The sequence below is a fragment of the Clarias gariepinus genome, chromosome 21 (assembly GCF_024256425.1).
Source record: "Clarias gariepinus isolate MV-2021 ecotype Netherlands chromosome 21, CGAR_prim_01v2, whole genome shotgun sequence".
NCBI classification, from domain to species: Eukaryota; Metazoa; Chordata; class Actinopteri; order Siluriformes; family Clariidae; genus Clarias; species Clarias gariepinus.
In genome coordinates, this window is record NC_071120.1 from 12653646 (window position 1) to 12667302 (window position 13657).

Here is a 13657-nt window from a genome sequence, read left to right on the forward strand (position 1 = left end):
ACCAGTCTGTAGTGGATGACTTCGTTTCCTGGTGTGAGCGTAATCACCTACAACTGAACATCAGGAAAACAAAGGAGATAGTTGTAGACTCTAGGAGAAGCAAGACCCCTGTAACTCCTATATCTGTAAAGGGGGAGATAGTGGACATGGTCTCTGAATACAAATATCTGGGAGTCCATCTGGACAACACAACGGCACTCTACAAGAAAGGACAGAGTCAGTTGTACTTTCTTCGAAGGCTCAGGTCTTTTAACGTCTGTAACACCATTCTGCGGATGTTCTATAAAACTGTTGTGGCGAGTGTCATTTTTTACGCTGTGGTCTGTTGGGGTGGTAACATTAAGGTGTCTGATAAGAACAAACTGGACAAGTTAATTAAAAAGGCCGGATCTGTGCTAGGCATGGAGCTTGACACTGTGGATGTAGTAGCGAAGAGGAGGATTCTATCCAAAGTACAATTCATTTTGAACAATCCTTCTCACCCGCTACACAGTGTCTTCGCTGAACAGAGGAGCAGTTTCAGCCAGAGACTGATTACTATCAAGTGTTCCACAGAGCGCCACAGGAAATCCTTTCTTCCAACGGCCATAAAAGTTTACAACTCTTCTCTGTAACTAATACACACATGTATGTGGATTTTTCACTAACTGTTACACAACAGGACATTACCACTTACCATATTAATAATATTGATTACTGCCTACTTCCCAATAAAATATGTAATACAAGATTACATATAATAATACAATATTACATAAATATACTAGATTACTGTGCAATACTTACAAGTGGCCTTGAGTCATATTCTGATGGTACTTACTGTTTTAGGACCTTTTTTTTTTTTAAGATTATTATTATTATTATTATTTATTACCTTTATTCTTTATTACCTTTTTCTTAGTTAACAACTGTGAGCACCTGTAACCGAGCATAAGCAATTTCCCTCTCGGATTAATAAAAAGTTATTTGAATCTTGAAGCTTGAATCTTAACTCTAAATGTTTGAAAGCAAATAAGCTGCGCTGTTCTGTATTGTTTTTGGTGAACTTGAGCGCGTCAGAAAATGAACACAAACGTTTTTTAAAATGGTCAGAGTCAGTCTGCTTGCTGTTTTCCCGACGCGTTCATAATCATTAGTCTACTTCTGCCGGTGCGCTCTGAAAAACTTTATGCATGCGGCTGAGCGCTAATTAAAACTATGTAGTAAATTAAAGAGGAGAATCACAATGCCGAATCGAAGTCCTGAGCCCAAACCTCATTTAAATTAAATTACCAAATATTATAAGTAAAAAAAAACAATAGCCCACGTTTAGAAACCGTTTATAAATTCTTTCCGATGTTATGCGCAGAGCGCCGGGAGATTTTCTGAAGCTCCGAAAAACGCTGGGGCAATTTTTCATAAATACTGTAGATGCTATCTTTATTAACTGATGGAGGTTTTAAGCTGTATACACATGCATTTTTGAGGGGTTTAAAACGAATGAATAAGTCCGAGCAGACCTACATGAAAGGTGAGAAGTGAGTAACTGAGCGCGCTGTCGCGTTGTATATACTGTACAACACGCAGTTATCAACCATTTGATAAAAACGCTGCCTTTTATAAAGTGAAAGTACTTTACAAAAGACGAACAGCTTTATTTCAGTCATAAATTTACAATCACATCACATTCCAGCTATTATTTCCAGCCGTGGTTAAATAATGGCTGAAATAATTATTCAATGCTGGACACAAACAGCAAATATGATGATTATTATAAAAAGCCTGAAGAACTTCGTATTCATAAAATAATATTTACTTAATATGATTATATATATATATATATATATATATATATATATATATATATATATATATAGTTAATTCATGTCTTCTGATGAGATCGAAACATTTTTACGTTTTAAATAAGACATGTTTGCATATTCACGAATCAGGACATTTATTCAGATAGCCTACTATCAGGAAATTAAATTAATTTCAAGGCCATTTAAACCGAGACATTGCCATGTCTTTCACTGTTTTGTCCCTGTTAAAACATTACAAAAACTATATAAGAAACGTATTAGGAATTTTAAAGCACGAATTTGGGCATCTCATTTCATTATTATGAAAATAATATGAAGCACATATACACACATTCATCATGAAATATCTGTTGTAAAACAAAATAAAATTAATGTTTGCTTCAGCATTGGAAACAATATTGTTTTAGGCTAAGTAATTATACACAGTTCTTCGTTGTACAGTACTTGGTCCGGCTTTTAGATAAAGTCCTTCCATGCGCCAAATTCCCGAATGTTGCTTAAGGCAAGTCCCGGCACACCGCGCGATAAATTGCGGCATCTGGTGGGAAAACGCACGTGGCCGATAATGGCCAAATCTGTACGTGATGCGGTGGAGCAGGACAGAGTGGCATGCAAGTGGGGCGATGTGACGCGCCCCCAGGGACTTTAAACAGGACACTGGAATTCCACCCATTGATCCTCGCGCTCACTTCATCCCTTCCCCTTTCTTTCAGTCCTCCTTCCCCCTTTTACCTAAATAAATGACCCCGCCTCGTGTCCGTGCTTCATGGTGCCACCTGTGCAAATAGGCTCGAACCCGTTACAGATACCAAACCCCGAGCCCAAACCTCATTTAAATTAAATTAACAAATATTGTAAGTAAACAACAATAGCCCACGTTTAGAAATTCTTTCAGAAGCTGCATTGGGCTGGTGTTATGCACAGAGCGCCGGGAGATTTCCTGAAGCTCAAATCTCTGAAAACTATACTTGTACACAATAACAGTAATATTTCAAACATTTTGCAGGCTGTCGTTCGGAGAAAACAGAGAATAAAGAATAAACCAGTTGTTGGGTCAAAATAACCCAACCAGGTGTTGATTTGTAAATGACTCACTGCATCACCTATGACCCAACATAAGCAACACAACAATGTGTTTAAAATACCCGAAATAACCCAGAATTTTGACCCAGCATAAACCACCCAACAATGTTTTTACAGAAACAAAACAGCATTTTTAGTGCATCTTTTTTAAATTATTGTAATGTTTAATTCTGAATTTTGTCTAACATAGGCACAATCATTGATGAGATGAGACATAACTATTTACCATAAGCATAACATTTTTTATATACCAATATTTTATTGACCATTTAACAAAAGTCTATTGAAAATCTGTTTTTTTATCTTTTAACTGTTTGTTCAACTGCTACAAATGTGAGTCAACTTTATTAGGTTTCTTTTTTTTTTTACCTCAGCTTTGATCTTCTCAACTTCAGCTCGAAGTATTTCAATTTCATGTTTCAAGCTCTCAATTTGGAGGTCCCTATAAAGCAGAACAGATTTATCATCAAAACACGAACTCAAGCATTCAAAATTGTTGAGTTCATTTATTGAGAACAATTAAAACAATTTTAATATTTCAGTACCTGTCAGCAAAACCATTATTTGCTGGCCCAAAGGTCTGATCAAATATGTCAACCTGTCCAATAAAAAAAAAAAAAAAGAAATTTAAACTTCAACACAAAGTTTTTGAAAAGGTTTGGGGAGCATGCAGAAATGTCTTGGTGTTGTACAATTTCTGATCCTACAGAACTTGATCAGATGACTGAATGGTTAGAATTAGCATTCTATTATAAGAAAAAAAAAAGCACACTGGCATACATATACCTTAAAACACACCTCTTAAAAACTAGAATGTAAACATTATCAAAGTTAATTTGGTAGCTTGGAAGGCCAGTGTCCTGAGGTGTAGAAAACCTTTTATACAATTACTGTATAAGGGCATAAAAAGAAAATGTGAACAGAAACAGAACCTTTTCATATTATCACCACAAGAAGCAGATTCAGTTTGCAGTGACAGCAGAGGCCATGGACACTGGTGCCACCCAACAAAGCAATTTTACAAAATTATTCACAATTTAAACATGAACCAACCATTTACAAGAAATTAACTGAATTAAACTCAATTTACCTGCTGCAGATGGCCTGCCAGTCACGGTCTGATTGTAAAAAATTGCTTTTTTGGTACAAATAACCAATTTGTATATTTCTGAATATTCTTTTGTTTTTTTCATCACATAATATTTGAAATTGTTAAACCCGATAAACATAACAACCCTTACTCTTAAAAGTCTGAAAATGCAAACACTATAGGGATCATGATAACCTTAAGAGTGACAGAAGGTGTCAGAAATACTAACAATATGTCAGAAAATGTCTCCTCTAATAAAACTGTGAATTGCATTTTTTGGAGTGCTACGTAAATTTGAAACTGACAGAAATGTAGACAGATAGATCGAATTTTTACTACAGAAATTCTGAGAGTACTGTAGGAAAAAAAATTTACCGCTGCCATTTGTAACTGAGGAGTTTTGTAAGTATTGTGACTATTTTTTTAAATGAAAAAACTAAATACAGCTTTTCTTGACGTTATTTCACATTCTATTGATATAGGCAAAAACATATCCAAAAAACACCAGTTTGAACTGTATTTTGTTTATCATAATTTAATATATCATCTTGTTCGGCACTACCAAATAACAGAAAAACAGGTAACTAATTAACTGGTTTATCCATCTGTATGGTATGGTGTGTCTATTACATTTTATTTTAAAAGCTTTAATGGCATGTGCATGTTTTAAAGGAAGATCTCCATTTAAAAAAAAAATCTCAACAACCATTTGTCCGTTTAAGGTAAAGTTTTAGACATTTATAGACTGCTTCACTGGCAGTGAAAGGTTACATACTGTATATTTTAAACTTGCATACATATTAGTACAAGAACTTTGCAGATGTTGGTCTAAGACCCTTACCTGTGGTTGGGAAGCCATGCTAACTGGAGAAGCTTCACTGACATCTATTAGTGGTTCAGGCTCATCATCTTCCTCAGGCTCCTCTTGATCTGGGATAATAACCATGGGCTTTACATGCTCAGCTAGGGCAGAGGCCCGAAGAAAGTTTGGAGGGGACTGGAGACAAATTACAGTATGAATAAAAATCAATACAAAAACATGAGTAACTATTTAAATGGAAAAAAGTAGCGTGTATTAATAAAGTGTATTAGTATGGTGTTGGTCCACCTCAAGCTTCAAGAACAGCTTCTATATGTCGCTGAATCTCACCGGACAACATATTCCCTAAATAAGTCTAACAACTATGGGATTTTTTTAACCAGTATGCTACACTGTTCATAAAAAAACTCATAGGTTTTTAATGAAGTCTGGCAAAAGATACAGGAGAATTAAAGCAAAAACATCAAGCCTCAAGCACACCCACATATATCCTCCCTTACACAGACAAAATGGTTATATCAAATTTATTAGTTCAACTTTAGCAAATACTGTGTGTTTTAGATGAATCACAGACAGATTATGTACTTATGGACAGAAGTTTGCCTGCATTTTTGCCAAATAGATTTGAACTTAGTATTTTCACAGTTTCTGACATTTAATCCTAGTCAATTTTCCTTGTCAGTTAGGATCACATCTTAATTTTTATACCAGAATAATAGTATTATTCTTATTATAATAATATTAGATATTCATCAAATATCAGAATAATAGTAAAGAGAACAATTTATTTCTGCATTTATTGCTTTTATCGAATTCCAAGAGCATATTAAATTTACATACCCTTATTTGTTAATATTGCCTTTAAAATGTTTAACTTGTATGTTTTCTTGTAACCCATGTTACCCATGTCAATGCCAAGACCAGTTTTTCCCCATGGATTAATGTCTCCACCAGTTTGCCTTCTTTCCATACTGCATCCTGGTTTTATTTCTGCCCAAAGTAAGCAATGCACATACCTGACCATCAACATGATGTAAAAATAAATAAATAAATAAAAATCAATGCACCTTCTCTCATAGTTATATGATCTAGCGCTGATGCTTACATGCCTACTGCACAAATTTTAGTAATTTTAGTAATTTTGCTGCAGCAGCACTTTTGTGGAACAAGATGGGCCAGCCTTCACACACTTTAGCCCTTGTCAAATACCCGACTTGTTGCAAAACAACTAAACTGACATACAGTAAACATACATGGTATTGAAAGACAGAAACAAAAAAAAAAAATCTTACATCAGGTAGCCGTGGGATCTGGATAAGCCTTTTGAAGTACATCATGTCTCTAGCTTTATTAAAAAAAGTCTTCAGGCTGAAAAGAAGTGCACAAAGAAGCGTTAAACATTTAAGTGTGATGAATTTAAAAAGATCCCTCCATGCGTACGAGTTTGGATTTCTATTCCAGAACATTCAGGATATAAGTTACTTAAATAGAATCTGAAATTAAATTTTCTGAGAATCCTCCCTTAATTCTCATAAAATCTCCAGTTTATGATTTATGTATGTTTAAATCGTATATAAAACCCAAGTTCCAGAAAAGTTGGGACATTTACACGAGCCAATACACTTGACACATGAGCCAATACAGTGGTCTGCGATCATTTTGCAAGGCAAGCAAAATGTTAAAATACATTTTAACTCGATAGACGAGCAAGGTCTTAACATACAAGTAGTACACATGCATTTTCTCTGTTGAGCGTCACATGATCACAACTGAGCCAATTGTTCTCTATCTGATAAAAAAAGGTTCAAAATGCTGTAGCAGTGTGGGAGATGAATCTGTTTAACGATAATGCAATGTCGCATTTCCACAAAATCCTCAAAAGGGGGCAAAAGCAAGTGGCATTAGAGAGGTTCTTGTTAAAGAAGTTTCTAGCAGTGTTTCCGTTAGTATGTGTGTCTGAAAGTTGTCCTACACAGTAGCCTCCCTCCTCCTCTCCTTGCTCATCTTAATTCAGCCACAATTCTTTTCAAAAGGTAAGTGCAGGTAAAACATTTTTTTTTGACTTTGTATTTTGTATTTATTATTTTATATGAATATTTTTGGCCTGTGGAATGAATCATTGAAGTTTCTATTATTTCTTATGGGGTAAAATTCGCTGTGATTACAAGTGCTTCGATATAAAAGCTCCTGGAACTAATTATGCTCGCAATCCAAGATTTAACTGTATTTTATTTACAACAGAACATACGTTTACATTACATTTAATGGATACTCTTATCTAAGACGGCTTACAAAAAGTGCTTTGAAGTTCCCGTCACTAAATAGATACTTACACTGGGTTACTAGGTTACTAACTAAGTGCCATCAATCAAACCCAGTTGGGAAGGGTTTTTTTGTTGGGGGAGGGGGATTAGTGCAAGTATTGAAGAAACAGAAAGGTCTTGAGTTCTCGTTTAAAGATTGTCAAAGACTCCACTGTATGGATATCTAGAGGAAGTTAATTCCACCACCTAGGTGCCAGAACAGAAAAGAGTCTGGATGAATGTCCTCTCTCAATCGCTGAGAGATAGTGGAATGAGTCGAGCGGTGCTAGACGATCAGTGGGAACGTCTCGGGTTACTTTGCTGTAACCCTGTTCCCTGAAAAAGCAGGAACGAGATGCTGCGTGAAAACGCTATGGGAACATCTTTCTGTGTTGCTGGTTGTGAAGCATGTGTGTATCAAACGCCAAATTTTGGCATATATAACCTCGGTCAGGTGACATCATCTGATGAAGCGCACCTGCAGGTTATAAATAGGGGTGGACTGGAAACATTCCTCAGATCAATTTTGTCTGAAAGGACGTCCAGTCACGCAAGAAGTGCGGCATTGGAGTGCAGCATCTCGTTCCCGCTTTTTCAGGGAACAGGGTTACAGCAAAGTAACCCGAGATGTTCCCTTTTAAAAGCTACACTCGATGCTGCGTGAAAACGCTATGGGAACGAGAATACCAACACCGCCGCACTGCAAGTGTCTGGACCCCCAAGGTTGTATAGCGTGTGCACACAAGGGCCAGGGAAGTCTCAGAGCTAGCTCTGGGAAGCTGACTCGAGGACCCGTGAGCTCCGGAGCTGTAAAAGGTGGAAAACAGAATTTTTCAAGAACAACTGGGTGCATGGTTGAGAACGGAACTTTCGGGAGATAGTTCGGATGAGGATGCAGAATAGCTTTTACTAGCCCATGGGCAAGGTCTAGGCAGGATGGGGAGGCTGACAAAGCCTGCAGATCTCCAATTCTCTTCAGAGAAGTAACGGCCATGAGAAGAACCATCTTAAGGGTTATAAACCTAGCAGGTGCTGACTCTAGTGGTTTGAAAGGGGTGTCAATCAGACCTACGAGCACAATAGATAAGTCCCAGGAAGAGACAACAGCTCTAGTAAGCGGCCTTTAGCTTTACAAATAAAAGGGGCAACTAAGGGGTGCTTACCTACGGAAATATCATCCCCTGTGCCTGAGACAGCAGATCCCTTCTCACTGGAATCACCCAGGGTGAGCCGTCGAGAAGAGAAAGGTCCGAGAACCACACTCTGGTCGGCCAACGGGGCGCTATGAATAAGAGGCGCAAACCCTGTCGACGGACCCTTGCCTCTCCAGCTCCCTTGGGCTGGACGGCCATCTAAAACCGCACCCCAGCACGTGAGAGAAGCGTCTGTTAGCATTTTGCGACGACAAGACGGACCTAAAGTGGGACCCAAAGTCAAAAACTGGGGTCTGAACCACATAGAAAGGGTACGAAGCCTCTGGCGTGTAACCCTTATTTGCCTTCGGGGATTGGCCCTTGAGTGAAATCCCCTGGCTCTCAGCCACAATTGAAATGCTCTCATGTGCAGGAGGCCCAAAAGTATCACCGTGGATACAGCTGCCATGAGGCCTAAAGATCTCTGAAAGTGATAAACAGTCACTCTCTGGACTAGCTTGATTTCCTTTAGGGTGTTGAGAATACATTCGACACGAGCGGGAGATAACTGTGCCTGCATAACGGTCGAATCCCATGTGACTCAAGGTGAGGGGGGGTGCAGCTGCTAACGCTCTCTTTCTCGGCCTCTCGCCTGGCGAGAGTTGGACATGGTCGAGACTGGGTGGCTGACAGCCCCGATTCTTGAGCACGGCGGGGGAGGAATTTCCCGCATGCATGTTCATATAATTTCACCTCCCTAATTCTGGTGGCGACGAAATTAACGGTGTTGCCGGAGAGGCATCAAGGAGGACTGCATAATTCTTATCCTTGATGCCCGTAAGATTCAGCCACAAGTGTCTCTCCACGGATATCAGGGAAGCCATAGAACGGCCGATAGCACGGGCAGTCTGCTTGGTTGCGCGGAGAGACAGATCTGTAGCCTGGCGTAATTACAAACACCGCATCATCCACGGTGCCGCCAGTGTTCAAGTCTTTTAGCAGATCAGTTTGGTATGCTTGCAAGACCGCCATGGTGTGCAGTGAAGCACCAGCCTGACGTGCTGCCTGAAAAGCTTTTCCCACCAGGGCAGAGGAGAGTCTGCATGGCTTGGAGGGAATTGTTGGCTTTTTCAGGGAGAATGATGTTCCAGGAGAGAAATAGCACGTGAGCGTCTCTTCTATCTGGGGCATCATCTTATAACCCTGCGCTTCCGCATCAACAATATTCTAATAAATCAAAATCGATGGCACGAAAAACACAGGATGAGTAGGGCTTGCTCCAAGAGCGAGATAATTCACTATGGATATCATTAAAGAAAGGGAGAGTCGTTGAGGCTCCGCCCCCCTGCCACCCGACAGAAATACGTCGTCTAGTTTAGAGTGCTTGGGGAGAGCTTGCTGCTGCGGCCAGTCAATATGCAGCCGCTTTACTGCATGCATTATTACTTCAAGGAGCTCCTCAAACTCTCTGTCTTGGACAGAGGAGGGTTCTGAGGAGGCTATTTCCATATCCGCAGAAGCAAAAGAGGGAGTCTAGCTAGAGAGCTAGAGAAAGGAGAGAAGACTCTGTCTCGTGTGCCTCTTCCAGATCTGTACGTGAGCCCCAGGAAGTGCTTCGGCTTGCGGCTTGCGGCTTCACTTTAAAGAAGGCGAGCCGCGGGTGAAGCACTTTAATCGGTAGGAGGTCACAGTGCTCACACTCTCCTTAAAGCCCGTGGAGAACGTGATTTTTCCCCAAACACTCGAAACAGAAGGTGTGGCCCTCCGACACACACAACAAAGCAGTCATGAAGACAAAAAGATCTGAGGAATGTTTATGGTCCACCCCTATTTATAACCTGCAGGTGCGCTTCATCAGATGACATCACCTGACCGAGGTTATATATGCCAAAATTTGGCGTGTTTGATACACACGCGCTTCACAACCGGCAACACAGAAAGATGTTCCCATAGTGTTTTCACGCAGCATTGAGTGTAGCTTTTGAAAGAGAACATGGTGCAATGCGTGGTGTGATTAGAGCAGAGAGATAAGTGGGTGCTGGGTTATTTTTAGCTTTGTAGGTGAGCATCGGGGTTTTGAATTTGATGCGGGCAGCTACAGGTAGCCAGTGCAGGGAACAGAGAAGTGGCGTGAAGGTTGAAAATGAGACATGCCGCTGCATTCTGGATTAGCTGCAGATGATGAATGGTGGACAGAGGCAGACCTGCCTTTATATTATGTGCTACAGTACATAACATAAATATGTAAATTGAGAAATTTAATAATTTTATGCACAAAATGAGCTCATTTTAAATTTGATGCCTGCTACAGGTCTTAAAATGGTTGGGACAGGCTTATGTTTCCCATGCTTTTTTTCAAAACAGTTTGAAAACGTCTGGGCATTGAGGTTATAAGTTGCTGGTGTTTTGTTGTTGGAATTTGGTCCCATTCTTGCCTGATATAGGTTTCCAGCTGCTGATGAGTTTGTGGTCGCCTTTGAAAAATATTTCGTTTAATGATGCGGGAAATATTTTCTATAGGTGAAAGATCTGGACTGGCAGGTAAGTTCAGCACCCGGACTCTTCTACTACGAAGCCAGCTGCAGTTTTTGGCTTTTCATTGTCCTGCTGAAATACAGGCTGGAGCATGTGTTGCTCTTAAACCTCTATATAATTTTCAGCATTCATAGTGTCTTCCGAAACTTGCAAGCTCTGCAGTAACATATGTACCATTATACTATCTAACCATAGAACATTTCTACTTTTCTACTTTCTATAGTCCATTTTAAATGAACCTTGGCCCACAGGACACAGTTTACCGACTGTATATTGTAATTTCTCGAGACATTCCTGGGCATATTTAGTAATGACAATGACACAATCATGCTGACGATGCAGTGTCGTCTTAGGGAACGAAGACCACAGGCTTTCAACAAAGGTCTTTGGCCTTTTCCCTTTCAGTTTCTCTGAATCTTTTGATAATATTTTCCACTGTAAATTATGAGATTTGCATCAAACATATGGCTTTGCAATTTGACATTGAGAAACATTGTTTTTAAAGTATTCCACAATCTTTTTATGCACTCTTTTTGTGCATACTCTTACAGACTCTGCCTCTCTTCAAGACATCTTTTTTATAGCTATTCATGTTAAAGACCTGATGTAATTAACTTAATAAGTTGCCTTTTAAAATTGCCTGCTACTTCAGCCCTTTATTGCCTCGTGGCAACTTTTTAAGCCTGTAGCAGGCATCAAATTTGAAATGAGCTCATTTAATGGATAAAAGTGTAAAATACTTTGTTCTTTATGGTCTATTGTGAATAAAATATTGGTGCATATGATTAAAAAATATTTTAGTTTATATTTTAAATTAAAAAAACATCATTTTCTGGGATTTGGGTTGTATATATTTTTTATATATATTATATATTATATATAAATTTATTTTTATTTTAAACATTTGCATTTTAAAATAAGTTGATGTTCTAAATATTTGTATTGCTGAGACATCATCGAACCCTTCAGTGCAATGTAGACTTTCCACAATGAATATACAGTAGCTGTACAGTGTACAGATTCCTATCATGTTGAGTTAAGTACAAGTTGACATGTCTGAATACTTATTCTGAATGTTTAAATAAATTAACAAAACACTCTGTTTTTACTTTGTCATGGTGAAGTATTTATGGTAGATAAATACCATAAATGTTTTCCCTCATTTTATTTATGGTAAAATGAGGGAAAAAAAGGTTTTGAATCCAAAAAAAAACATAACATTTGGAAAACTTGAAAGCGTCTAAAACATTCTGTCTGCACTCTCATGTATGTACATACTGTATGAGGGCTGTACCAAAAATAATGCAACACCTTTTCCATCCACACTTTTCCCCTTCAGTCACCTTGCCACAAATATGCTTTTATCCTGCACTTTGCAAACAGCGGACTCTTTCAGCAGTGACCTTCTATGGCCTATCTTCCGGTGGAGGGTGGTGGTGATTACCTTCTAGCCAAGTCAAATCTGTCAAGTCAGCAGTCTTCCCCATGCATGAACTGACCTAAACTAGAAGGTACATGTGACTTTTTTTTGGCTGGGTAGTGTATTTTTTTCCCCGATTTTCCCTAATTTAGTCGTGTTCAATTCCTCCCCGTCACTAAGGGGCCCCCACATTAAGGCTACTACTACCATTCAGTCAGGAGGGCCAAAGACTATCACGCGTTTCCTCCGAACCACATGATGCCAGCACACTAACACACTCTGAGGACAGCGCTATCCGCTCCTTCCGCTTGCGTGAGCTCACAGACGCCTCTGATATATTAGTGTGAGAGCACTAAGTACCTCCCATCCGTTCCCTCTGAGAGAGTTTGGACAGTCAGCTCTCTCTAGGCCTCTGGCTGCGAGAGGTTACAGCATCACCCGGGAATCGAAAATGCGATCTCCGGATGATAGGGTGAGAACTTTATCACTGTGCCACTCGAAGGCTCGAAGTGTATTTTTCTGACTCTATTCTAGGCCCAGTCTTTCCTCTAAATATACTATCTCTGAGTAAAATTATTTATGAACATAGTATTATATCCACTGCTATGTCAAAGAAACACAACTATATGTTTCAGCAATTCCAGATTACACCAAATGAATAAAAAAGAGGAATGTGTAAAGGTCATTAGGCAATGGGTATTGAGAAACTTTCTACTACTTAATTCTGACAGGGCAGAAATATTTCTACCAAACTACAGACAGCTAGGAGTAAGCTTTCCAATGTTGTGGCCTTTTAATTACAAGATGGACAGCCCCTGGGTCCTCTATACAGAACATAATGGCCCTGACCTAAATTATTAAATTATAAGTCCCAAAATTTAGTAATTAAATAATTAAAGTCTCAAAAAACAAGAAAATGCACAAAGATTATTCGGGCTTAATACTTGTAAATGCATCTGCATCTACCTTTGTCCAATAACATAATGGATTTTACAGTAATCAATCAAGATTCTGGAAGATTCAAGGCATGTCAAAGTATCAAAGGAAACTTATAAAGAAAACTAAGCATTCAATGATGTCCATGGAGTCTGGACATCACATTACAATTGACATCACTGTAATTTCTAAACTAATATGTTTGATAAATCAGTTAAATTAAAAACACAAATTTATTCTTAAAACAAATCTTCACCATACCATTTCAAATCCATTATAGTAGTAAACAGAAATAAAATAAAGGAGGGTAACTGTCCTAATTTTTATGGACCGAACTGTACAACAGTATATATATTCTTTAAATTTTTAAGAGTTTAACATTGCCACAATCTGCAACCTTGCTACTTGCCTGTGGAACTGATCATGGAAGCGTTCACGATGGCCCTGAAGTGTATCAGCAGGTAAACCTATGGTTTAAAACATGTATAGTAACATTTTTACTATCTAAAGAATAACATCCAGCAGAGAGCATTTT

General features: G+C 38.7%; 1 protein-coding gene across 1 annotated transcript in view; it reads right to left on the reverse strand.

The window, feature by feature from the left end:
• Positions 1-13657, reverse strand: part of hip1rb (huntingtin interacting protein 1 related b) — a 93030-nt gene that overhangs the window by 60132 nt on the left and 19241 nt on the right. Inside the window, exons 9-13 of the mRNA XM_053481012.1 lie at positions 13532-13589; positions 6088-6163; positions 4817-4972; positions 3431-3483; positions 3255-3327 (exon numbers count right to left, since the gene is read on the reverse strand). Coding sequence (XP_053336987.1) covers positions 3255-3327; positions 3431-3483; positions 4817-4972; positions 6088-6163; positions 13532-13589 — 416 coding nt within the window. The remainder of the gene's footprint in view (positions 1-3254; positions 3328-3430; positions 3484-4816; positions 4973-6087; positions 6164-13531; positions 13590-13657) is intronic.